Source organism: Ammospiza caudacuta, chromosome 3 (assembly GCF_027887145.1).
Source record: "Ammospiza caudacuta isolate bAmmCau1 chromosome 3, bAmmCau1.pri, whole genome shotgun sequence".
Lineage (NCBI taxonomy): Eukaryota > Metazoa > Chordata > Aves > Passeriformes > Passerellidae > Ammospiza > Ammospiza caudacuta.
Window position 1 is genome coordinate 52,425,056 of NC_080595.1, and position 26,440 is coordinate 52,451,495.

Here is a 26,440-nt window from a genome sequence, read left to right on the forward strand (position 1 = left end):
TACACCCTGATAAAGTTATTTCCCTATTCCTCCCTGTGTATGGCTGTTTGTGCTTTAAATTTATATTCATCAGAAAAAAAAAGTGAACATTCATTTGGGTTTGATTTAACTCGGTACTGACCACAGTCTTTGTTTGTTAAAGACAGAAAGTAATACTTTGCAGCTAAAAGGTCAGGGCACAAAGGCTTTAAGCTTCTCCTGATTTCAGATTTCTGCAGGGTCTTTGAAAAACTTCCTTCACACAAGAAGTATTTTCTCAAAAAATTACATAAATAATTACAAAGCCTGCAATATTATGTTTTAGAAAGAGTAACAAATTCACCCCTAGTCTCTTTCTTGGAAACAGATATAACACTCTAATGTCATATATACAGAAAAAAAACCCAACACACCAAAGCCAAATGCCACACACACTCCCTCTGTCCCCCTAAACCCACAGACATTGTAGTACTGACATTTCCAAGCCAATGGCTTAAGTTTTCCCATCTTAATGAGTCACAAAACCACTGAGATCAGGAGGGGCCTCCAGAGACCAATGCCCCTGCTCAGCCAGGTAGAGCAGGTTCCCCTGGAATCCCACTTCAATATCCTCAAGGATGGAGACTGAAGAGCTTCTCTGAGTAACCTGTGGCATTGTTGGATCACTCTTACATTAAAAACATCTTCTTTTCATATATTTAAGCAAAATTTCCTGTGTTCAAAGTTGTGCCTGCTGCCTCTTGTCCTGTCACTGCACACCACTGAGAAAAGCCTGGCTCCATCTTCTCTTCTGCTCCTATTGGGTATTTATGCACATTGATAAGATCCCCCTGAAACTTCTCTTCCCTCAGCCTCTGACACATCAGTTACTCCAAGTCCTTAATTGTACTTCACTGGACTCATGCCAATTTGTCCACTTATTTTTTTTCCTGAGGGAGCCCAGAACTGGACCCAGGACTCCAGATGTGATTCACCAATGCTGAGCAGAAGTGCAGGACCACCATGCAAGATGCTTCTGAATGGCAGCATAACCATCTAATTGTCCTATATGTACAAAACCTAAGAATCAAGGCTTTATAGTGGGAAGATTCAAGAAACTTTTTAATTTCTGAATTCATAAAAATTTATGCCACATGTGTCATAAATGCCACAAACGTCAGCACACTATTCAGACTCATTATAGCAATACAAGCACACTTGTCATTACAAAATCAATTGATAAGGCCACTTTGGGCAGCTCAGATAATTTTTTTTCTTTGATCCTGATGAAGGGGAGCCTGAATCTAATTCCTTTCTCTAAATAACTTTCTAACACTGGGTTAGGATCCAAAACTTCTTGACAAGCAAACACAGTCTATACCATAGTCAAAACAGAGGCCTGTGAAACCTGTAAATTATAAATGTACTAACGAGGATATAATTAACACTAAATTGTTGAATGTAAGTGTAAAAAACTACTGTTTGCCAGCAGTGGTATGCAAATATTCTGCAGCATTGTGATGACACAGACACAGTATATATAAGCACTTTATCTAAGCATGCAACTGCCAAAGGGACAACCAGTGATGGGCACAGCTGCATACAGGAGTTGGCCAGATTAGAAAAAGTTGTCAGAGAGGCAACACAAATATAAGAGATTGCAATCAGGAATACACAATAAAGAATCTTCGAGAACAGAATTATAACATGAAGTCCAGAGAAACCTTATGTCCCTGGGGGAGGAGGGACAGTAGCATAAAACTATCAGGTGCTGGCCAGGAAAACTAGAGAATGAAGATGAGCCCAGAGCCATTCAGCCTTCTCTTGTAAAAGAGCTCTCAGGCCTAGACAACACTGGTCTTCAGATGGTGAAGACTAGTATGATTACAGCTGTTAAAGAGATGAGGGACCCTACTGAGGAGATGGTGTTTCATAGTGTGTAGGCATGTGGGTAGTCTGAGTATCATCGTGGCATGCCAGCTAGGCCTAGGAAGTGCTGAGGGAACAAGGTTAGGTTTATGCCTACGAACATTACACCAAAGTGTGCTTTAGCTCCTGTTGAGTGGAAAGCATACCCAGTGAATAGAAGGAATCAGTGGGTAAAGCCTGCTAGGATTGCAAATACTGCTCCTAGTGACAGTACATAGTGGAAGTGTAGGGTGTACCACTAGGTGTTGTGTAGGGCAATGTCTAGTGAGGAGTTTGCTAGGACAATCCCTGTTAGTCCTCCGATGGTACATAGGAAGATGAATCCTAGGGCTCGTAGTATTGGGGGGGTCTCATTTGACTGTGCCTCCATGGAGTGTGGCAACTCAGCTGAACACTTTGGCGCCGGTTGGAATGGCAATGGCTGGCACTGCAGCTGAGGACTACCAGGGACTGCAGCTACCAGTTATCTGCATAGCCCAGCAACACGAGGCAGCCTGGTAGATCAGTGAAGGTCAGCAGAGACATCTCCCTTTGATCACCCACAGACAAGTCAGACAAAGGAGCTCATTTTCCTGCCTTACTGAGGGCCAGAACCTCCCCAGAGCGTTCTTACTGCTATCACAGCCTGCTAAGCTGCTCCCACTGAGTGCTCTATTAATCCAAACAGCCATCATAAACACAGGGGATGCAAGTGGAGTGCATGCAGAAAACTTCCATCAGCTACTGTCAAAACCGTACATAAGGGGAATACATGAAGTTAAGGCTGACTGAGCAGGTATCTCATCCTCATTCCTCAGAAGTTCAGATTTGACTGAAATGGACACGCTGGTAAGGCCTGGGATATTAATTCAGGCTGGTCTTAGAATCTGCCAGGTGTATGAGTGCAACAAAAACAAAGTTGTGATTCTTCAGGGGAAGATTGTGCTGCAGAGAATGAGCATGAAAGACAGCTTTGATCATATGGAAAATACCGGCATAGATACCACAGATACCCTTCTCAGACTAATGTACCAAAGAAATTCAATTTAAAAGAAGGCATTACCAAAAGTATCCTAGCATTAAAAAAAAACCTAAGAAAATTTAAAAGTTGAAATACAAGAAGTCAGATAAAGATTGCAAAATATTTAAACAGTGCACATAAAAGCTTCTTTATTCTATTTGAAATTTTATTCTAATTGAAATGAGTCATGGCCCTGAATCAGTACATATAGAAGCAACTCATTTCAAGGGGTGTTAAGCTACTCCATTATTATTGAAAGCTATCAGTCTTTTTTCTATAAATGATGTTTGGAGATTTCAACAAATGTGACAGTATATAGTTGAAAAGAAAAACCACCAGCTATTGTTTTTGGATGCTTTAAACACAGGTTTAGCCAAAGTATTTTATAGATCAAAACTTCCTTCACAGTTCTCATTCTAAGTATCAAGATAGTTATCTCTAATTTCACCAAAAAAAAAAAAATCTTTGGACTAGCCAAAAAAAAGAACTCTAAGTTTGGAAAATGTTTATAAGGGCAGATGTTGATGTCTGGAACAACCTTTGAGTCCTTGATGTAGTAAAAGTCATGGAGTAATTTTAGTGTTTCTCTCCTCTGCTCAGAATGAATCACTTCTAATGTGTCAGAAAAAACAGAACATAACAGACCTTTTCTAAAAATAAATAGGTTCTTTTTAAGGGCCAAAGACATCTGCAGGTTAAGTCTGGAGAACTATTCAGTTTGCCATTAATCTGTGAATCTGTAATTAAATCTCAGGTTAGCAGCATGAGACTAACAGATGCTTTTTGTTGGCAGTTTAACAACTTGACACATTTTATATGCATAACACCAATGCACTATATACAATGGAAATGCCAAGACACAAATTAGCTCTTTTGCAAAGGCCAGTTTAGAAAACAAAACAAAATATTCCAGCTTAGAATTGCTGCCTGGTCTTCTAGCTTTTCTTTTTCTTCCTAGAGTGAATTTGAAAGGGGAACATGGAAACACACTGTAAAATGTAATTTTCTCTCAGTAAACCTTCCTCCTGGATTTTTCAAAGTTTAAATAAAGTCTCAATGGGCTTGAATAAGCATCTACATTAAGTTTTCAACATAATAGTCAAGGGGAAATGTGAGAAACTGGAAACATTACTGAAAGAAAGATTTGCTGCTTACCAAGTGCATTTTAAATATGAACAGATTAAACAATTTCACTTCTACCTGAAGTTAAGATTCAAAGGTAAGGATCTAAAGAAAATGTAGTAATTTGTGTTCAGTCCAAAAGAAAACAAAACCCAGCCAGTAACTACAAAAAATTTTCTGACATCACTACGTCTATTATTCTAAATTGTCAATAACATTTCAGTCAAGCAACTCACTTGATCTACTGCTCTATTTGCAAGCAATGTATTTGTTTATTCACAATACAGAACTCTCCAAAATAAAAATAAAGGCAGAAAGAAATCCCAGTTGATATTTGATGGACCCTCTAATTTTTCAGCAGTAATGGGGAGAAGTCCAACTAACAGAAATATCAGAATATTTAACAGCAATGTTTGAATGTCGGTAGCCAGCAGATAAATGGCAAATGGTTCTGTGTACTCTGTTCCCTCCTTCCCTCTCCCCTAAAACCAAAATAAAGTAAAATATACATGAAGTACAGGAGAACTGGTATGTAATCCTCTGAGAGGAAAAAAGCAAAAAGCTATGAACTGTTAGAATTTGGCACTGAGTGAACATATTGAAGATTATGTATACATCTACAAGTAAAAACTCCCATTTGCAAAGTCAGGTATAAAAATTTTTATCGCTATTCAAGAAATACTTTTGCTCTTTTCAGCTGCAAATGGGGAGAAAGAAAGTAAGTTTTGTAACCACCCTCATGGAGCTTAGCAATTCTGATCTGTAATTTTGCTTATAGCTCTGAACTATTTTCAATCAGACACACTCAAGCAACCACAACCTGTACTACACTACTGAGTCTTTAGTCAGCTCCAAAAGAGTCCTGAAAGGCCTTTGCTGAAGCAATGTAAGGAGACACATTTTGGGGCATGGAGGAGCTGATGGAAACCAAGTCTTCCCCCCTTTACTACACAAGGGAGATAAGGATAATGAATGCCACTAAGAAAAATAGGCAACAAACTCATGACTCAAAAGCACAACTAAATAAAAGTAGATTGCTTGCAAGTCATGCAGGCTGATATAGGGCAGGGCAGAGAGGACAGAGTTCAATTTCCAGCAAAGGAAAGAACTGACAAAGGGCTCAGAAAGAACTGGCCAAAACCACAAAGGGCTGCTGGAGTGGATGTTTTCATGGTTTTTGATACTTTGTTCTCTCTCTGGAAACAGCAAATGTGTATTTTAATAAACCCACAAGTTCTTCCTGTAAGCATCCCAAAATATTCTTTAGGCAAACTCAATGTCCTTGGGAAATACAGCCTGGCTGCCAGGACAAGGGCAGGAGGACCACGTAACACCAGCCCTCAGAACTGATCCATGGCAGGAACTGTACATGCTGGAATGGAGCCACAATTAGGACACTGCTGACCCTCCAGAATCAGAGAGGCTTTAGTGCTGAGATCACAACAACCTCCATTTCACAGAGCACTCAGGGAAGGGAGCTCAGCCAGGATTATGAGAGCAAATAACTAAGTGTAAAATATATGAAAAAACTGTCCCCACCAATGGCAGAAATAGAATCTGGTCTGAATGGCCATCAATCTGGTAGACTTGGAATATTCACAGTAGGAACACAGCTAGCTCTCTACTCACATACATTTTTTTTTTTTAATCCTTTCAATGTTTCTTTGGTAGTAGTACAAAAGCAGTGTAATCTTAGTTCAGTGCTGAACAGGACGGCATAAGAAACACCTTACTGTATGCAACTGTACTTTCATTATGGAGCCAAAAACATCAGAATATAACTTTTTAATAAAGAAATTTTTAAGGCTTTATAATTGATCATTCCTGGGGGTACACAATGTGACAAAAAAAGCAATTTTTCTTACCTATCATACACGTTGAGTAGCCAGTTAAGACACATGTCTACACAGAGAGGAACATTCACCATATCTTTGTGCTTCTCTTCCAGTCCACTGTAGATGGTAGTGAGACAGCTGATCACATCTTGGACACCAATCAGTTGATCATTTTGACTTAACTTGTGCTGTTTGAAAACTTCACTTGTTGTGTTCAGGTCCAACAGGTCCACTAATAATAGATTAAAAAAATAATAGGATTAAAAAAAAAAAGGAATGTGTGAATACACATTGACAATAATTGCTTATGTGCAAATTGTAGCAAACACTGCAAACAACTAGCCCAGTGGCTTTCATTTAGTAACTTTATAGTGACAAACCATTCTCTGTGACAAGTCAGCAGCATTTGGGCACTATTTGCTTTAAAAAAAACTAGACTACAAACATAATGGCACTGCACAGCCCAGAACAACATTAAAATAGCTGCTAAAGTAGTCTGTGTGATTAGAGGATCCTACCTTTGGATGCACACACAGAGAATTCATGAGGTTTTATGGGATTCTTCATATTTACCATAAAGCAGAATCCTATAAAAAGACTATCCCTTTTGATCAAATGTAAAGCAAAGCAAATTTTTAAGCAAGAATTCTTTCTTAAAGCCCTGACTAACTGAATAGCAGTTGCTAAATTAGGGCTTAAAAGAAAACAGGGAGATTATTTATTGTAATTTTCCAGAACACTAAATGCTATGCTTTCTTGAAAAATATTTTTATCTCCTTTATTACAGAATTCTTCCTATAACCAGTTGGTGATGCAATGGATATTTTACAGGGGGAAAAGGGTTTTGTTCTCAAAACCATTTAAAAGTGATTGTGAAAATCTGAGGTTTGCATGGTGAAAAGAAAAGGCCATCAATGAGCTCTTCTACCTCCTTTTGCAAAAGAAAGTGGAAAAGATGAAACATAAATGGTATAATCCTCAGTGACTTTTTTCTTTACGCAAGCAAGGACTTTAACTTAAAAATATAATTGCAATGTATTAGTATGCTTGCTACAATATACATAACATGCAGCTGGAGTATATTAAAAGCTCATACTGAGCTGTTTGTGAAGAGTCAGTAACACATTTGCATTATAAATGTCATCTCTCAAATGAAAAAAAATCCATTTGACAATCTCTGGCATCTTGTGAACTGCTCTTCACCAATCATCACAATGAATCATAGAATCAGAAAATTTTTTTTGTTGGAAGAGACCTTAAAGATTTTCTTTTCTTGTTCTAACCTAGAAACTTGCCATGGCAGGAACACCTCCCACTAGACCAGGTTGCTCAAAGCCCCATCTAGCCCAGCTTTGAACACTACCAGGGATGGAGCATCCACAACTTCTCTGGGCAACCTGTGCCAGTGTCCCACCATCCTCACAGTAAATAACTTCTTCCTAATACCTAATCTAAATGTCTCCTCCTCTACTTTAGAACTGTTTCTCCTTATCCTATCACAGTCTGTCCTTTTAAAAAAGTTACTCTCCCTATTTTTTTTTAAGCCTCCCTTAGGTACTGAAAGGCTGCTCTAAGGTCTCCCTGGAGCCTTCTCTTCTCCAGGATGAACAACCTCAGCTCTCTGAGCCTTTCCTCATAGGAGAGATGCTCCATCCCCCAACCACCCTCATTGCTTGCCTCTTGACCTGCTCCAACAGGTCTACATCTTTCCTGTGCTGAGCACCCCAGATCTGGATGCATTATGTTGTGAGGTGGGGTCTCACAAGAGCAGAGGGGAAGAATAACAGTATTAAATAAGGAGCCCAGATTTGCATCCTGTGCAAATTGGATAATTCTATCTGGGCTGGAAAGCAAGTCCAACAGAAAAAGAAGCAAGAGCAAAAAAACATTAACCACTATGAGCAACTCTGTCAAGAGCTCAGGGATCATCTACCAAAAGAAGGGTGCATTTCCAACCCCTTGTCCCCTATCTACCCTTCCTCACATCTTTGCAAAGTGAGAAACAGTACCTCACAACCCTTGCCTTTCCTCCCCTGCACTAAAATCAGTATATTCCATTCTCACCTCACAGCATCAGATTTGCAGGGGCTTACATTTGTTTGTTTTTAATTTTCTTTCTTGTTTGTTTAGGGATATTTTAAGCCCTTCTCTTGGGCTTGCAAACAAATGCCAGCCATGTATTTATCAAAGAGGCAGACTGGTAATTGCAGCAAAACACCTTGCCCCTAGTTTGACCTGAGGTAGCCGAAGTGTTTGGCAATACACTCACTGCAGCATAATCTTCTACAGTAGTTATAAAGGATGTGATACACTGCAAAAGGCTCACAGGCATATCTAAAGCCAACATGAACCCAAAACCAGTTCACAGTGTAATCCTGACTACTTTTTGAGATGTGGAGGGAAGCCAAGTGAGGGTAACCTGCTGTCCCCATGACATACATGCTGAATTTAGGAGATGGCCACTTATCACACTTCCCCTTCACGACTTCAAAAACCCTAATGACAAAGAAAATCCTGTAAAAATTAACGCAATCAGTTTGCTGGTTTTGTTTTGGTATTAGCTTTTATTTTATGTTTGAGTTGAAGGGGTTTTTTGTTTGTTTGTCTGGGTTTTTTCTATTTTCTGCTTATTTTGCAACCTGTTTCTCTAAGGTACTTAATAGCTGACTAAAATCAGGTAATTAGCTGCATAAAACAGACTGACAGCACACAAACCTGCCCTTTTTAAAGCTTGTGAAAATTCAGAAAGCTTTGGAAGCCAAGAAGTTATAGCCTTTTTCTTAGGCTTAACATTAGCATCCTTGCACTGAAAAGAAGAAATTCAACAGACATTAAGCCTGCTAACTTCACATCTTGATCTGCTGTCATTAAGATCTCACTCACATTTCTGCCTGAGCATTTCAGAAGGACCTGGGAGAGGTACTTCCAGTATTTTTGTATTAAAAACATAGCAAGTCTGATGCTATACAAATGCAAATTAAGCTAAACTTACACTTTTGGATGGCACTATCCACGCAGAACAATCAGAGTAAATTACTTCCATTCCTGCTTACTTCAGCACTTACCTGGCTGAATAAAATTTGGGATAAGCAGTTACACTGTCATGCTATTTCTGGCAAGATGCCTACACAGATTTCAGTGCATTTCTTCAGTACCATTCTGCATCTGCTTAAACATGCTGAATGACCAATCCTGCTTTTAACCAACCCATGGGCACAAGGCCCATTTTTTCCCCTTCTCTTTTTCCCAAAGAAAGAGAGAAATCATATCATTCAGCACTGTTAAAGCAGGTGAGAGTGACTGACTCATGAGCAAGTAACTATACACAGCTGCTAATGGCAAATTTGAGGCTACTGTAACTCCATGGAAAATAGCAGGGCACTACTGCGGAGTTTTTTATTAAAAAGACCTTACAAATGATAGCAGTTGCAGCAAAGAGACTGCACTCTTCCCTCAAAGAGCAATGTGCTCACAGCTCTCTTAGTCCCTGATGTCTAAATGTTCCATTTTTCCCCTTGTGTGGTTGATAGTCCTATTAACATTCTTAAATTTTGAATCAACTACAGGAACTCAGCTACAGAATTCTGAATATACATGGTGATTTTGTTCCCTTTTTGCCTTTCAGTACTGTATTTCAGTATGTGGGGCATTATAATTTCTTGAAAATGAGCTAAAGAATGCTGCACAAGAATAAAATATCATCAGGACGTGGTGCTACACCGTTGCCCAATACATCTGCAACACACCATACTCTCTCTGGCCCTATTCTTCTGCTACAGCGGGAAAGCACTCTCCCTACATTTGCCCCACATAATCTGAGCCAGAAAGGCTAAGAATTTGTTATTTCAAACTTGCAGCCTTTCTTACGTTCCTGCAAAATACATACACATGTATATGAAAAGGTACATCTGTGCAGGAATCTACCTGCCAAAAAACAAAACAAGAAGAAACCCGACACTATTTTCTATTTTAAAAGGAGAATGAGGAAAATGGGAGTAACCTCCCTAGAGCCGAGATTTTTTGACATTTACCAAGGAGAGACAGGGCATCAGCAAAGTTTTCTAAAGTTTTCTCAAATGAACATTCTAAAGTGCAATTGGTCCTGAATCTGCTTGTGAAGCACTTACACTGCAAAGTCAAAATCTATCAGGTGCAAGTGGAACTGTGCATCCAGCTCCAGCTGCGCTCTTGAGAGTTCCCACCAAAAACACCTTTGACATTATACACACACCATGCCTGTGACATCAATTTGTCACATTTTACAGTGATCTCCATTTTTGGTGATTTGTTTTGATGTTTCTTTGCCTTAGCACATAAGCTTTTCTGAAGCATTCTGCATCCAAACATTTTTAAAATACATCTGCAATTAATGTTATAGGAAATAGAGTGGAAGACTAAAGTGACTCAGACCTGAAAATGAATGGCAGTAGCACAGAAGATTACTCTTTCCCCACCTAAAAATAAAACCAATTCTTTATTAAGTACACGTGTATAACAAAGATTTTTTGGCTGTTGTCTCTTCCCACGAAGCACAGAGATGGAGTAAACAAACAACTTCACAGATAATAAGGCAGACTGGACCTGTAGAGATGAAAGTTTTACTCCTAGCTCTTTCAAAGTGGAGTACTGTCTTTACTTCTTATTATTTCCTTCTGTCCTCCCTTCCAACTCCCTCCCTTGAAACTGGAGACAAGAGGAAGGTACTTCTGAAATCTGTGAATGAGGAGAGCTACCAAGAGCAGAAAGTATGTCCCTCTTCAAAGTTTATTAGAAATAATGAAAGTGAAGCTTGATCTATACAGGTCACTAGAAAAGCTGTATTTCTGTCAGAGAGAGACAACATGAAAAGCATCTGTCATATGCAGTCTGTTTTTTCCCCACTCTTCCCTGAGGAGCAGCTCACACAAGGAGAATTTTACTCTGCTTTCTGATCTCTTGCTTTGCTTTTTGTTTTTAGATACATGTTGATGAATACTTTATACCCTGCACACTGACAAGCAAAAAGCTCATAATGTTCTTTGGTCTTGCTGGGAGATGAAGCTGTAGTCCTTGGTGGGACCACATCTTATGAAGAACTGGTGATAGGTACTGATAAGAGCCTGTGCTGTGCACAGACACAGTCCAGCTTTCTGGAGCAGCTAGCTACCATCACAGTTTCATTCAGTATGATGGATATCTGAAGGCCAGCTAAGATCAGACTGCTGTCTTCTAGATTGGAAAGAAAGGTAATCACGTGGAGGGTGGGAAGGGAACCCTCTTTGTGTAACTACTTTCCGGCTTGCACCCCCCTAGGAGGACTTTGCACTTCTTGTGTTCCTGCTCTGCCTGCAGCACTGTGCACCCTCCAGGGCTGAAAAGTCCTTCCATGCCAAGGACTTCTAATTTGTAAAGAGGAAATGTTGGTAATATCACACATCTCTCTACTATCTGTTGCCAAGATGTTTCAAAAGGTGCAAAATCTGCAACCTTTATCACATTCACATACCACATCTTCTTCCAAAATTGTCTAGTTTCCTTTTGCTTTTTTCTACTTCACCTTGGGTTTTTTTTTTTTCTATTAGGTGTTTGTTCTTATGTATGTAATTTTCTATAGTTTTTAAAATTCAGTTTGCTTTACACAGGACACTCAGCAAGAGCACAGATCCCCAGTGTGGTAATTTCTGTGTGACTTGGAGAAGTCTCAAGTCCAGAGGCCAGGACAAGATCTCCTGATCTATCACTTCTGAGGCTGCTAAACGTTGAGTGTACATGGTAATTATGCAACATGCTGCTGAATTAAATCATAGATGTGATATAATAGGAAATTATTTTTAAATACTTAGCAACATAAATAAATTTATAAGTAAACAAATTTACCTGTATAACAAAATTTGAGATGAAAGTGATGCTTAGTGAGTTTACCATTTCAACTTAGCTGCTGCACCTCTTTTTTTATTAATTTATTTTATTTATTTGTGATAACGACACCTACTATTGGCAATTCTTGCCATTTTGTTGGTTGACATTGGGTCAAGGATAACTCTGGTCCATGCTTAATGATGTTAGACTGAAGCTGACCCTCCCTTCCACAAGTACTGGAGAGAAACCATTTTCCCCCAAGGCCCCACTCACAGCACAGTGCTTTCTGCAGTCTGCGGATTTTGATGGCCGTGCGGTAGGCGGAGAAGCGCACGTTGTTCAAATCAGCTGAAACAGCAGAACAGAAACGTGAGCGGCCCTAAAAGTACAGCCCATAGCTTTCCTTTACATATAAATATTCATATTTTGGAAGAAGTTTGATATCCCTCCTCTTCTCTGCAATGAATTAACAGGATATATCAGAACAAATTATAAAACCAGACAAGTTGGGACCTCAGTCCAATTCACCTTCAGGGAAAGCCTCCTGGCTCTGACAGTCCAGGACCTTAAAGAGAGCGGCCCTCCAGAAATGCCAACACTATCTTGGCACATGCAAAATAAATAAATAAATAAACAAACAAATACACATACATACATATATATACAGGAGAGTTTCACATACATATTATGCACTGGTACATAGTTCCCAGAAAATTGCTCAAATACAGCAAGTTTCTCAAATAATTTACAACTCCATCAGATAATATACAGGAAACAGAGGGCAGCAAATGTCAGTAACAGAAAAAATGGCTGAAGCTCTGATTTACGTGCCATGACTTTGCAAAGTGTGCCTTAAAAGGGACAGTCTCATAGCTGTAAGCTCTGTTTTAGAAAGCAATCGGTACAGTAACATTTTTTCCCTCACTTAACAGTATTTTTTACCCTTCCTCTCCTTAGAATGGGAGATTTCACGGTAAATGTTGATGCTGTCAGGGCATGTTGAACTAGTTGTACTATAATACAATTTAGCTTTTACTGAAAAGGTAGCTGCTCTATTTTATTACCAAAATTAGTTCTTTGCAGACCAGAGCCCTGGTTTAAACATGCAGAGAGCCTGTATCATTGGACAATTCCTTGTGAAGTTAAAAGAAAAAACCCAAGGTACTGCATTAAAGCATACAGTCAGAGTACACGGTTCAGAATTAATATTGCCAAAATGCAATCAATGACCAAGGCAGTAGGTTTTGGGCAAAGTGTGCCTCATCACAAAGTGGGAAATGCTGTTATACTCAGGTCACAAGAACTCAAACATGGTCAGTATCCAAGTGCAGCTTTTATTCATGGAATAAAAATCACAATGTTTAAATGAATGCACTCACCTAAGGACTGGAAGAGATCAGTCATTTTAGGATGATCCCAACAAGTCGTCTGTGTCTCATGACTACAAAGGAACAAAGTAATTAAAATTTCAGGAAACACACATATGCACTTACAAAGAATAAAATCTTAACGATATTCTGATTTTCGGCATTTAAGTGGCAAGAAATCCCTCAGCTCTAATTAAAATGCATGATCTGTACCACCCAGCTCCTTGATTTTATAATCACAAAGCTATTCAGCCAACAGCCCACCATATTTAACAATATTTACTTTTGATTCTAACTGTGATGGTAAGAGCTGGACTCTGACCCTACAGCTAAGAGGTACACTAATAAGGTAAAAGTACAAAATCTCCTGTGCTGTAAAATTACAAATACAGTTGTAAAAACAATTTAGAAATAAAAATATTGAGAATTTATTTGAATCTTCATTGAATATCTGAGCATAGGTATCTGAACACAGACAATGATGTTAAACTTTACCAGTAACATTTATTTAACATGTAACACGATCATTTAGGTTGGAAAGGACCTTGAAGATCACGGAGTCCAATGGGAAACCTGATCACCATTCACACAATCAATAACTATCTTGATTTAAGGGAGATGCTTTACACTGCTGTTCACAGAACAGAGATTCAATAGGCAGCATCCCTTAACCTACTGATTAGTGTTGCTGTTTCAATTTATCAGGGTTTCAAGTAGGCAGCCATATGGGCCAAAACAAGTATTATGTCAGGTCCACTGAAATCTCCAATTCCCTTTTACATGCCACACTTTACTTGTATTTATCAATATTAACTGCTGGAATGATTGCACATTCTTGTCTCACAAAGTATTTACATTTGAACTAGATTTGCAAGGTAAGTAATCAGAGAAGTCATGTTAAAAAGATCATAGGATTCCCTTCAAAAATTAATGAAAACAAAATTATGCTATGCTAGCAAATTTAACAGTAATGCTCAGAGAACACCAAGTATTTCACCTTTGTTTCTATTTAAAAATTGTTAATATACCCTTTCTTTTTCCTGCACAGAGGGATACTTGGTTGTAAATTATGACTTTAAAAAGGCCACTTTGGTATTAAACGTAGTGAATTGTATCATCGTTTGCTACATATAAATAGCTGTACCTCAGTGAATGCACAATAATTTATCATCAACATTTATTTTTTAATCAAGAAGCCAACCAAGAATGAACCCTTTCATGCTAGGTGGTACAAAAAAATTGTATAGGAAGTCCTTACTCCAAAGAACTGCACAGCCAGGACACATACCATAAGGGAAGGCAAGCTCCTAACAAAGTGCTGAGGACGCTTTTGTGTATGCATTACCCTCAAACATACACCAGTGGAAAGTGCTTGAAATGGATCTCTGTACATGGGACATGATCCTCATTTTACAGTCCTTTCCAGCTTTGAGTCCAGCCTAGGTATTCACAGACAGCTTCTCCCCATCAGGCTTCACACTCTGCCGTGGATCTCATTTGTCTATCTGGCACCATCACAACTTGGGGAGGGGTTTTTCATGGAAGTTCATAGGCAAAGTATGTATTTCCTATTAACACAATAAGTAAAAATCTTCTTTTTCCTCTTCGTGATTACTCCCTAGTTACTGACTGAACATGACTACATTTAAAAAAGAGAGATTCAAACAATAATCAAGACTTCTTTCAGACTTTGACTCAAAAATACTACAGCAAACTCCACTCAATTCAAAAGAAAATACTTAAATACATCTTTACATCTCAATACATCTTCCTGAATAGAAGCTTTTATTTTATTTCATGCTAATATCTTTATCACATGAATTCCTATCATGTTTCAAATTTCCAATAAGGTGGTCAAGGCTCTGGTAATGCTAAACTCTAAAGCTAATGCATGCCAGTAAATCAGTGGGTTTGCACTTTTTAGAAAGACAGTTCTAAAACAGTACCATGCTTATCTTTGTCCAGAAAAGTAATTTCAAAAACAAGTTGATTGACAATCCTTTTCCTGTAAAAGGTACACCAATAAAACCAATCATGAAGTTAGCAACAAGAAATAATATATTTGGATTTTATGCTTTACCATGGTAAAGGCTGGTGACTGTCCAGCATTCTCACCCTGGTGTCAAAAGACTACAGTATAGCAGAAAAAAGAACATATACAGCTTCAGAAAATACCGAAGTAAACAGGAACAGGAAATACAATTTCATACTGCTCAACTTATTTAATAATTTCAAAACTACTCTGGAAGCTGCCAAATGTCTGCATTATCATGTTAACAGGATGCCATAAATATGTTGCCCATTTAGAATTGTTGACTAAATCCACTGCAACTGCCCATAGAAATGAATACAACATGTGATCAGCTTAATAAAGCTTGTTTTAAAGACTCAATTTTAACTCAAACTCCCTAAGAAGCCACTTCTAAAAGTCAAGCCCCAGAACAAAACAAAAAATTCCAAAAAACTGGTGATTTTACTGTCAACATTCTAAGTGAAAAGGATTTCTTAGGATATTCTGAGAAAAATAAAGCCTTAACTAAAACAACTTCAATATTTTATGTTAAAAGTAAAGGTAGGTGGCAGTACTGCGACAGAAGCTGTAAATACATGTATACTCAGAAATACATTTCCCTCTATTTTAAATGCTGAAATATCAATGCAAACACTGCATGTAAACTACATGCAATTTAGATGAGACAAATCCTGTTTACTGCCTTAGAAACTATGATGGCAAAACCAGCCATGATCATAGGGACTTTGCTGAATTGCAGCCATCATTTCCCAGTTCCCTGTTTTCTGGCATTAAACATATGGTTTCATGAACAAATATATTTCTGACTAGTGGGATGCTGTGAAAATACTCCTGAGAGCTGCAGCAGAAATGCAAAGTTTATTTAGCTAAGTCCAGAGACCTTTTCTCTTTTTCCTTTCTTTTTTTCTTTTTAAATTATTAAAAATATAGAAGAAAAAATACTTATGTGCTTGGATAAATCCTTGCCTTTTTTTTTATTCTCCCTCTGGAAATATACTTCATTACGCATTTGCAATACTTAATTAGGATGTGGGTACAGTTAATTGCAATTTAGATTCTGGCTTGTAAGTAATTTATAAACCCATATGCAATGAATAAGAGCTGATTTTACAAATCAAACCTTATCCTTTAAATCAAGTTTCCAAGAATTAAGAGCAAACAACAGTTTCATTATTGAAATCGTATACTTTAAATATAGACTTTCAGTACAGTTTTATCTGAAAGACTAAAATCACTTTAATAGTGAAAACATGCCATAAAAAATATGCTTTTTTTTCCTATTTTGTGTTTACTTAACATGAAGCAGAAAAAGTGAACGAGATATCAAAAACTTCTGTATCCTGCACTGTAATAGTGTTTCTCCATTTGATGCAGTAAATACCTGAACAGCTAATTTTTTTCTTTACAGAAAAACAGAGAACATGAAATTTATGCCTAATAAAATAATGACCATAAAATATTTTTCTATTATATTTGCAAAAGAAATTTGTGCCAGACTGCATAAAGACCAATGGACTTTTAAAACTTATCACTCAGTTTCTTTCTGTGCCACACGGAATTTGTGAGAAAGTAAGCCAAGTGAACATCATCTGGTGCAACTGAAAAAAGGCAAGAGAGAATTCTTTCCAATTCCTTAAAGTCAGTACTACCTGACAGCTGCTAAATGACTACAGAGGGTGACTGTGCCAGCCCAATCCCAAAACACCCAGCAGGAAACCCGTGGTAACAGCCGAGCAATTCTGTTCAAGGATCCCGCAGAGAAGAGCAATGGGCTCCAAGTGAATGAATCACCAGCTCAACAGTCTGTTCAGGTCAAGGGAGGCAGCAGCTTCACTGTCACAGGCACTGCTGCCACCATCACCAAATACATTCCATGGGTAGGTTTCTTTTAGGCACAAAGCCAGACTTCTCTGGACAGAGCCATGGAAAAAAAACATGATTGTAAATTTAACAAGAGGGATAAAAAACTCATCTCACTGAACTTCCAAAAATATTCAAACCAAGCATTTAACCAAGAACAGAGAAACCTGCAGAGTCTTCTCTCTCTGTTACAACTACTATGGTACTTCTGTCCTGGGTCACAGTGATGACTGTGCAAGGAACACCTTCTCTTGTAAGCACCCTGCTAATGTCAAGAACTACTCGTGGAGTGAGGTGATATTAACTTTGATTGAAGGTGATCAACAGTTAGGTCCATTATTCACCTCACTTCTAGATGGCACCAAAAAAAAAAGAATTTTTCAAGGTGTACAGGAGCCCAAGGTACAAGATTTCATTCTGTTCAGTGGGTGGCATAAGGAGGGAGTTTGCCTGTTACAGAAGTGAGGTGCCCTACAGAGCTTAACACAACGGGCACGAACATATTACATCTTTCCTCATGGTTTAGTCAGGGAAGAATTGGAAGCATTTCACCGACAAGAGATTTTTTTTTTGTTGCTCCTATCAAAAGTATGAGTTATTCAGAGCAAGAGTCTTCTAAATCTCTTCTTATGCAAACTTACCAACTCAATATGAGTCACACAGCAAAACATGCATCCATGAATATATTACCTGACAAACCAGTGTAATTTAAAAAGTATAAATGCATTTGTGTAAATTTCACTAACAAAAAATCATGATAACCATAAAATACTCCAAACTACAAACCACCCACATATTAATGAAGTGCTCTAAAGCTTACATGACAAACATTTGCCCTTACAATTTATTTCTTATCCATTATGTTTGCTGGAAGCTTTCTAATTATAAGTGGAAAAGATAATCCATTTTAAACCACTTCCTGATTGTAAATAAAAAGCTGAGAAACAGTTACCATGTAGTTTAATTTATGCTCTAGAAAGAAAAGAACATTCCTATTGAAATGAATGGATTAAGTTCAACATCTCCAGGTGTTTCAAGATGCTCATGGAAGTGTGGAAAAAAAAATTGTTCTTTTTGTACAAGAAAGAAAACTAGAAACAGGTTGTGGGTATTTTTTATCATTTCTTATCATAGACAAGGCCTCTGTTGGTAATCACTGGCAAACACCACAAGAAACAGCACTCTGGCATGATGTTAAGTACCTTTCTGTTCCTGTAGTTATTTGCACAAAACATTACCCAAAATCAGGATCTTTACTGATCACTAATGAATCAACAGCACTCAGAACTCTGACTTTGCTACCCCTGCCAAATTTCAAATGGCATAACATTCCCAATTTATGTCAAGGTGTTTTGGCTAGATACTGCATATTTTCATGTCTTTCTTCTTTTTTGAAAGCCCATTAGAAAATACTGTTTTGTGGTGAAAAGAGTAGGCATAATGCATCACAAGGGTATTGCACCTTGGAGGTTGGTAGAACCATTTATATGCAGATATTTTGAAATCACTCCAGAGAAATGTGCTACTGCATTTCTTTAATTGAAAATGAAGATGAGCACAGGAACTGGTAATTGAAGAAATTCTCAGACCTTCAAACTTGTATTACCTGTTTCTGTAAATTAGATTTTTTTTCCCTTCTAAGGGAAATACCTAATACTTATAAGAATGAGATTATGGATATAATTATAATAAAAAAAAGAATTTTTTTTCTCGGCTCCTTTACTTCTCCCCCTCTTCCTCATACAGGCATAAACCAAACATCAGCAAAGACTTTCTGAAGACTCTTAAAAAATGGAGAAGCAGAAAACATTTTACTCCTGTCCCCATAAAGCTGAACAAAATATAGGAGGTGATAAAATAGGATTTCTAAGACGCTGGTGATGCCAGCCACTTTGCAGGATTACAGAAACAGCAAGGCAACTATGGCGCTTGATATCGATCAATTTAATGGTTGCAACAAGAAATTGCTCTCCCTATATAATGCCCTGCATGAGATTAAACTCACTGCAACCTCTTCTGTATTGCCCTTTTGTTTCTTCTGCACAGCACAAATATTTGATAATTTATGGCATTGAAAGGTACATGGCCAAAGAACACTTAAATTGTAGTTAAAAACAGTGAGAAATGCTAGGGTAATTATGCTTTCTGCATATTTATCATGTTTCCCCTCAGGGATGTTTAAGGATCATAGTGTTTAATTTATTATTCTATTTATTTTTAGAATATTTTTTATTGAAATGCTATGTAATATAGGTTTTGTTTTTTTAAATTTACTGTTACAAAGGTCAAGGATGTCTTATTTATATGATCCAAATAATTATAAATTAACAACAACAGAAATTTTTCCCTATTAAATCTCAAATCTTTACCAACTAACCTATGAAAAATGTATTCAATGGCAAGTTTGCCAAATCTTTTGCCCAAACCTCTCACTTTTATTACATAAAGTGCACTGGTAACACTGTGCCTTCTGTGTTGCATTCCCTTCCATATGCTTATTAGTTCAATTGAAAAAGTATGAAAGACTATGCTTTTTTTGCAGCAGCAGTATCAAGATTTTACAGATTAAGGTTTTCATTGAATTTTACTGTGTCTACAGACTACAGAAATACAAAATATTCTCTAATTGGTTTTAAGAAAAAAACCAAATAGGAGGCAAAATGATTACATTAAAATCAGATCAACAGAAGCAGCAACATTTCACCAATCTGGCTTAGATAGTAAAACAATACAAGAGAAAAGTGACAGGGTAGATCACGTGTGTAAGTTCAGTTCAAATATCCACCACAGCCCAGGAAACACACACCTTGAAAAGCCTGGGCCAAATGAATTACAAATCCTCCTTCCAGCTAAGCAAAATAGTTGATTCTTTCCAAAACACCCCAAACTGCCTCTGTCTGAACTTATAGGGCAGAGGAGGTTGTACACTGTTTTTTTGACTGCTCCTATGACTCCTTACCTGATTAAATACAACCCCAGAAAGGGCAGAAGTGCCAACCATTAGCAAATGGGGTGGGGAGAAGAAACTAGACTCCAAAGTCACCACACCAAAGACCTTCCACTGAGCCACTTCTCTCTACCCATGTAAATGCAAGCTACCTCTGGTGTCAGGAACCAAACAAAGTGTTTCTTACCTGAAAATACAACATCTTGTATTATTTTGACACCCTCCTTACAGATTAATTGCTACCTAAAGTACTTTCTCCTGCCTTCTCAGGTGCAGTTCTCTAATATTTTTAAACTACATCCTGTGTGCAATAAAACTGCAGACTGCAGTTGGTTCTTGTTTCTTCTTTTTCCCAAATACTCAACACAGGTACAACTACATCATCATCTGCAACTATGTGACTTTCTGAATATTTAACATTTCTCATTCAAGGACACAGACAAAAAGCTATCAAAATGAAGTAGAGATATAAATTCATGGTTTTCTAAAAAAAGTGTTCGTATTCAGAATTTCAGTAACCCGATTTCAATGAACATTTATTTCCCTTTCAAAATTAATTTTTAAAACTTCTCATTTTTCAGCCACCAATCACTGGATCATACTTTTATTATCCTGTTCTGCTATACCATAAAATGAACAACTGGCATCTTAAATCCTCCCTCTGAACATAGAATTCTTCTTGTAAATACAGTCAGCTGCTCTCAAATGATAAAGTTTTTGAGACTTATTGCAGCTGTTTCTTCTATTCATGCTGTGGTTTACATCAAAGGCAACTCATTGAAAGGTGTTAGTATAATTTAAAAAAAAAAAAGAAAATTAAATCAGTTTCTCCCTTTTTCCTAGCTTTTCTTTCTATATGAAAAAATCATTAAATCTTATTGACTGTTCTCTTGAATTGTCTTACTCCATGTAATCATTCCAAACTAGTAAGTTTTTCCTGTCAGTATTGTTTTTCTCTCTTCTTTAAACTGTGTCTGAAATTAAGCAACAGACAAAGATTTAAAAGGGTATTTAAACCCAAGAGTACTCTCCAGCCTCATCATAACAAAACAAATGAAGTTCAGAATCAGTCGTTTTCTCCTTTATCTTCCCCAATTCTCTGATTTATCTAGATGCTGCTGAAAACAATGATGTTTAGATCAGTAAGAACTAAAAAATCTAGGAAACAGCCAAGGCAGTCTGCTTTCCAGGCTATGAAGCTAAAGAAATCCTCAAGGTTTTTTTTAAAAAGCAAATCCTACTAGTTACATGTACCAAGAATCCTTTTCAAGAATCAAGACATTGCTTTAGCAGCACATATGATGTCGAAAGTATGGAAGGATTACTAGAAAAGTCTCATTTGAGATGCAACAGTAAATTCTGTTGACTCCATTAAAGCCATCCTGAAAATAAAACAGTGGTCTCTACCTCTATAAAGACCTCAACCCTCAAAGAACTTGCCCTACACTTCTGCATCCCTACCAAACTTCCTGTGAAAGACCATTAACAACAATTTCTAAGAGATGCTGGGTTTTGTTTGTGAGTCCCAGCTGGTTTCATTCCGCAATCAAGCTCTAGGGCCAGCAGCTCACTACTATGGGAGCAAGGCCTGTGTTCCCAGGGAATACTTTGCCACCAACTGGTGTGCTTGAAGGATTGTACCTGGTGCACGTATTGGAAAGGTTTTCTTCAGAACCAATAATGAAAAAAAAAAAAAGGATTTCTCAAAAACTGAACTTTTGCTGAGGAAGGGTAAGAGAGAGCCTCAGAAACTCAGAAGAATGTATTAGGTAGGAATAAAAAAAGATATACATATGAAATATTCAAGTTTAAAATCTTTGCTTTGCTCAGCACAGATCAGAAGGTATATCTTAGTTTGTTCCATCTGTTTCTATCTCTGATCCCCAACTCTGAATGAACTGGTGAGCTCCACAGAACCCTCTGAGGCCAAATCATGCCCCCAACTCCAGCTACTGACTCTGATAAGGTAGAACAGGAACATAAATCTTTCAATGTCCATTAAAGACATACCCACAAGAAAAAACAAGAGGTTTAGGGTAGTTTTCCTCTTGCTTTCTGCAGTTTGCCACTTCAGCATTTTCCTTAAATTACTGCTGCAGGTGTGATCACTTTAGCAGCACTTCTGCCTGAGTCTGAGCAGAGAATGTGCCTCCACATCCAACTTCTGTCCTCTTCTTCCATTGGGAGGGAGCCAGGAACCTCTAGTGTGTCAGTTTTTGCTGCCTCTCGCAAAATTCTGAGCAGAAGCACAAATGCTTTTATAGAGAATTCAAGGATGTTCATAGTAGGTTTTTGCTTTTTTCTGGTTACTCACCCAGATCCTTTAAAGAAATTAATCTTCAGATGACAGTTTAAAAACAACTGTCACATCTCAAGAATGCTAACAGGTTTGATTGACAGATTTATTGCCACCTGCTTTTCAAAGCTCTCAAGTACTTGTAAATTGCTTGAGGCACAAAATGTGGCTCTCAGAGTTATGAGCAATATGCAATAGTAAAATATCCTCATGTTCTTTTAAAATGAACTGTCTTCAGGTCCATTTCACTGTCATCCTACAGACTTAGAAACCCTACTCTTTTCCCAAACTCTAACTGATAATATTTTAAAAACAGATTTCCTCCAGCCTAAAATGCACTGGGTCTCACTTATACACCGCACCTTCTTAAAATTTCATTTACCTTTCAAACAAAGACCTATCCTCCTCTCAAAGCTGCAATATTTGACCTTAAAAGTACAGGCAAACAAAATAAACACTGGTAGAGTAAAAAAATCAAAGTTAGGGATTGCTCTTTGTAGAGCACATCAAGATCTCCATGCCTTTCTATGCTTAGGTATTCCTTATTATTTTCAAAATAAATATCTCAACCATTCCTCTTGGTAATCGAGGCATTTGAAAAATTTTTAAATATTTATATCTGAGTAAAATTTACCTTAATATCAATTACTATAAAAACTATCTAAAGAAGATGACAAAAGAACAGTCAAGGCATGACTATTTACAAAGCGATTTTCACAAAATTATGGATGGGCTCAATAGATATCAGTCACCACTGTCCTGCTCTAGGTTATGAACTTTGTGATTTTAAATACATTATTAATTCTGTTTTTTTCCCCCTCTACAGTTTATACTCTGAATGAGCCACACACACAAGAACAAGTCCAGTTTGAACACTGACAGTGTATTACACTGGAGTTGCCTCTGCTGTTTCTTATATGAGTGAGGATCTTAATTAGGGTTTGTCAGCAACTTGTTTTTATGTATTTCTAAATTATGCAGCACACAAAGCAATAAACATTACTTTACAATATAGGCAGCATAACACTACATAGAGAAAATCTCAATAGCATTTCTAGCAACCAATTAATACCTATGTTTTTCTGCTAGGTTATGGTGATAGGACTCTGTTATACTTAGGAAAATAGAATCAAGGCAAACTTACTTGATATAATAGGGCACTTTGTTATGTGAAACAGATCTCTGCCATGGAAACTGCACTGAGGCTGAGGAAATAAAGAAAAGGTTGTTATTAGAATGCACCTGTCATACTAAAAAAATATAAATATCTTTTATTTATTTTACAAGTAATATGGTTATAATAAATTAAATGGAAACAATTAATATTTCCCAGAATACTTTCAGTAATTAGAAAAGCAGCAAAAGAAAATGATGGCAATCTATCATGATGATTACAGGCATCTATTTGATGCCACGCTGGAAATAAAACAAATGTGATGATTCTACTTCAAAGAAGGATTATATATTCTGAGAAAGCAAATTACCCATTTAGGGAAACTGCAGACACTTGTTTTCCTACCTCTGTAGGATTATTATCAGTTTATACTTTTAAAATAAATAATTCCACTGGTATAAATGGTGCTCTGCAACAGAACATGAAGAAGAAATAGCAACCTTGTTTTTATTAGTTACAACTCCTAGTTCCCATTTGCAACTCAAATTAATATTGATTAACATTGTATGGCCAAAAAAACCCACAAAACTTGTCTTAGCACTCCTTGACAAAGAACTGCAATCTTTGTAGAATGTATGCAAATCAGGTATCAGCCACAATATCAGGAAGGTTTCTGCACACTGAGTTGAAAAAGGCATGAAGTCATACGTGACACTGCAACTCTGCTGACCTAAAGATCCCAAGAGATAAAAGGTAAAAAGTGTTCAGGCCAACAGGACTGTTGGTGCTCAACTTATAAATAGCTATTTACTGAAGAGTCATAGGTACACTTTTCAGAAATTACCAGACTAGTGCCTGGGTAATTAGGGTTCCAGCATGAAAAAAACTCCTTGCACAAGATTCCCTGCGGAAGCAGAGATTGAAAGAACAGGCAGGAACAAGCGGTGACCACAATGGCATGAATTTACACTGCACACACACAGCAGCCACAGAGCGCCTGCTCTCGGGTCCTGACAGCCCCAGCTTGGAGCTCGGGTAAAATGAGACACAGCTTTGATCCACACTGCATCTCAAGTAATTAAACTCTCAATTAATGTAATTTTCTGCAAGCTTGGCCCACTTTAGGATTCATCCCCCTCTAAAGACCCCTCTAAACTGCAGTGAAGCCTTACAAGCTGTAAAAGTCCCACAGGCTGTTGCAGCTACACAGAGATAGGTCTTGCCCTGCTACCAGAGGGCTGGTGCCCAAGCGTTTAATGGCTGCCACCTCTTCCTAAACCACACAAAATACCATGGTTTGTAATTTAAGAAATATTCATGTACTGAAAGGCAGATTAACTGGGAATAATATATGGGAAATTACAGGACTAAAGTAAACCACTTTCTTTACTGGAAAAAACAAAAAATCCATCTTTATTTGAAGAAGGCAACATTTGCAGTGAAGACATAGGTAAATAAAAAACATAGTAGAGGGTAAATGCTCAAACAGATGTAGCTTGCTAAAAAAATAATCCTTAGGCCTTCATAAATCTGAGGAAAAAAAAGTAAAATCAACCTCATAGGTGAAAGTGGCCATCAGCTTTAAAGTTTCATTCTCTAGTGTTGCAATTTGGCACCTATGGTGGGGCTCCTGTTCTAGTACATTAATTATGTCAGCTAAGTAAGAATTTGCTTAACTACAATTTATTTGCTATGACAGATATAGATATTCTGCCCTGACATAAATACAAACTAAACAGTGTAATCAATTAAATTACTAATTATTATGGAACAAGTCATATTCTATTTATCTGGGAACAAACTTTGTAAAACATTGCCAGCTCTCTGCTATAAGAAAGTCTGGAAAATGAGATCACTATTCTCTCTTAAAAATCACTTATGAAAACTGAGCATAGTAGTTCTCAACTTGGCATTCACTAGCAGGCCTGCAGATATTAGTAGGGCTGAGAGATGCTTTGAGCAGGCCACTGGAGACATAAGCTATTTGTTAGGGAACATGTGGAGCCAGTGCTCTGTGGATGTTCATGGATTTGTCTTAGAAAGCATACAAGAAACCTAACAGAGAGTAGTGGATCGTCAGCCTTGGAAAATAAAATAATTACAGAAAAATCAAGTTACTATTTCTAAAGGCAGGAGGCAGCAAAAAGCAATCTTTTTGAAAGGAATAATGGATTATAAGGATTCTTCACCTTTATTTGTGTTAGGGATGTGTAAAATTTACTGATCAGTAACTAACTTGAAAAGTGCTTACCTTCCATCTCAAAAGCACTGAAAAACAAATCAACCAAATTCTGCCTCCCAATGATGGGAGGGGACAAATAGCTCAGCAAAAAGAGAGATTGTAGATTGCAGTGGCCTACTAATACAGCTTTACCTCAGACTCCAAACACAGAACATTTTATGAATGGCTAATATACTGTTTGGTAGTCTTGAAAAAACACTTTGAAGCCCTTTCATAGAGATGGTCTGCATGAATCCATGCAATTGGTGTTCCAAGAAGTCAAACAGTAGTATCAAATGCTGCACTGGGTTGATTTAGTACAGAAACATTTCTAGTCACTGCAGAGATTAAATCACTGGACTAACAGGGCTGGAACCAAGGTGCTGGATAATCTCATCTAGGCTTCCTTTCCCATAGAAGGCTGGCCTACATGATCTTTTGAGGTTAGTCCCTTTGAAACAGGGCTACTCCATCATTCTAGGAACCTGATGAACAGGCAGAAATAGGTGGCTTGCTAGTAAAAATTCCTGGCTCAATGATAACTGGGATCTAGTCAGTTGAAAATGGTGTGATGGCAAGTTATGGTTCCTTCTTAGTATTTGGAGGAAGAGTAACAGGTAAGTGAGGTAAACTGAAAATAGCTGCTGTCAGATAAGCACAGATAAAAACCTGCCCTCTAATTCAGAAGTGCAACTTTGGAAATAAAGATTTGCAGAAGACATACATATATAAGCAATCTCAGACTTAGGAGTTTGAGATTGTTCTATTCAGACTACTACTCTGTTTGTTCCTCACAGCTAGAAGTCACTTATTGCTGCTAAAAAGGTTTGAAATTTTTGATTTAGAATACACAGTCTTTCAACCTGTCAGGATAAAGCCTTCAACTTTCCAGATTTAAATTTTTTTTCTATTATTATTTTA

At 37.5% G+C, this 26,440-nt stretch overlaps 1 protein-coding gene across 1 annotated transcript in view; it reads right to left on the reverse strand.

Moving 5' to 3' along the window:
• UTRN (utrophin) overlaps positions 1-26,440 on the reverse strand; it is a 341,981-nt gene that overhangs the window by 45,887 nt on the left and 269,654 nt on the right. Inside the window, exons 59-62 of the mRNA XM_058801643.1 lie at positions 23,329-23,389; positions 13,062-13,123; positions 11,956-12,030; positions 5,875-6,076 (exon numbers count right to left, since the gene is read on the reverse strand). Coding sequence (XP_058657626.1) covers positions 5,875-6,076; positions 11,956-12,030; positions 13,062-13,123; positions 23,329-23,389 — 400 coding nt within the window. The remainder of the gene's footprint in view (positions 1-5,874; positions 6,077-11,955; positions 12,031-13,061; positions 13,124-23,328; positions 23,390-26,440) is intronic.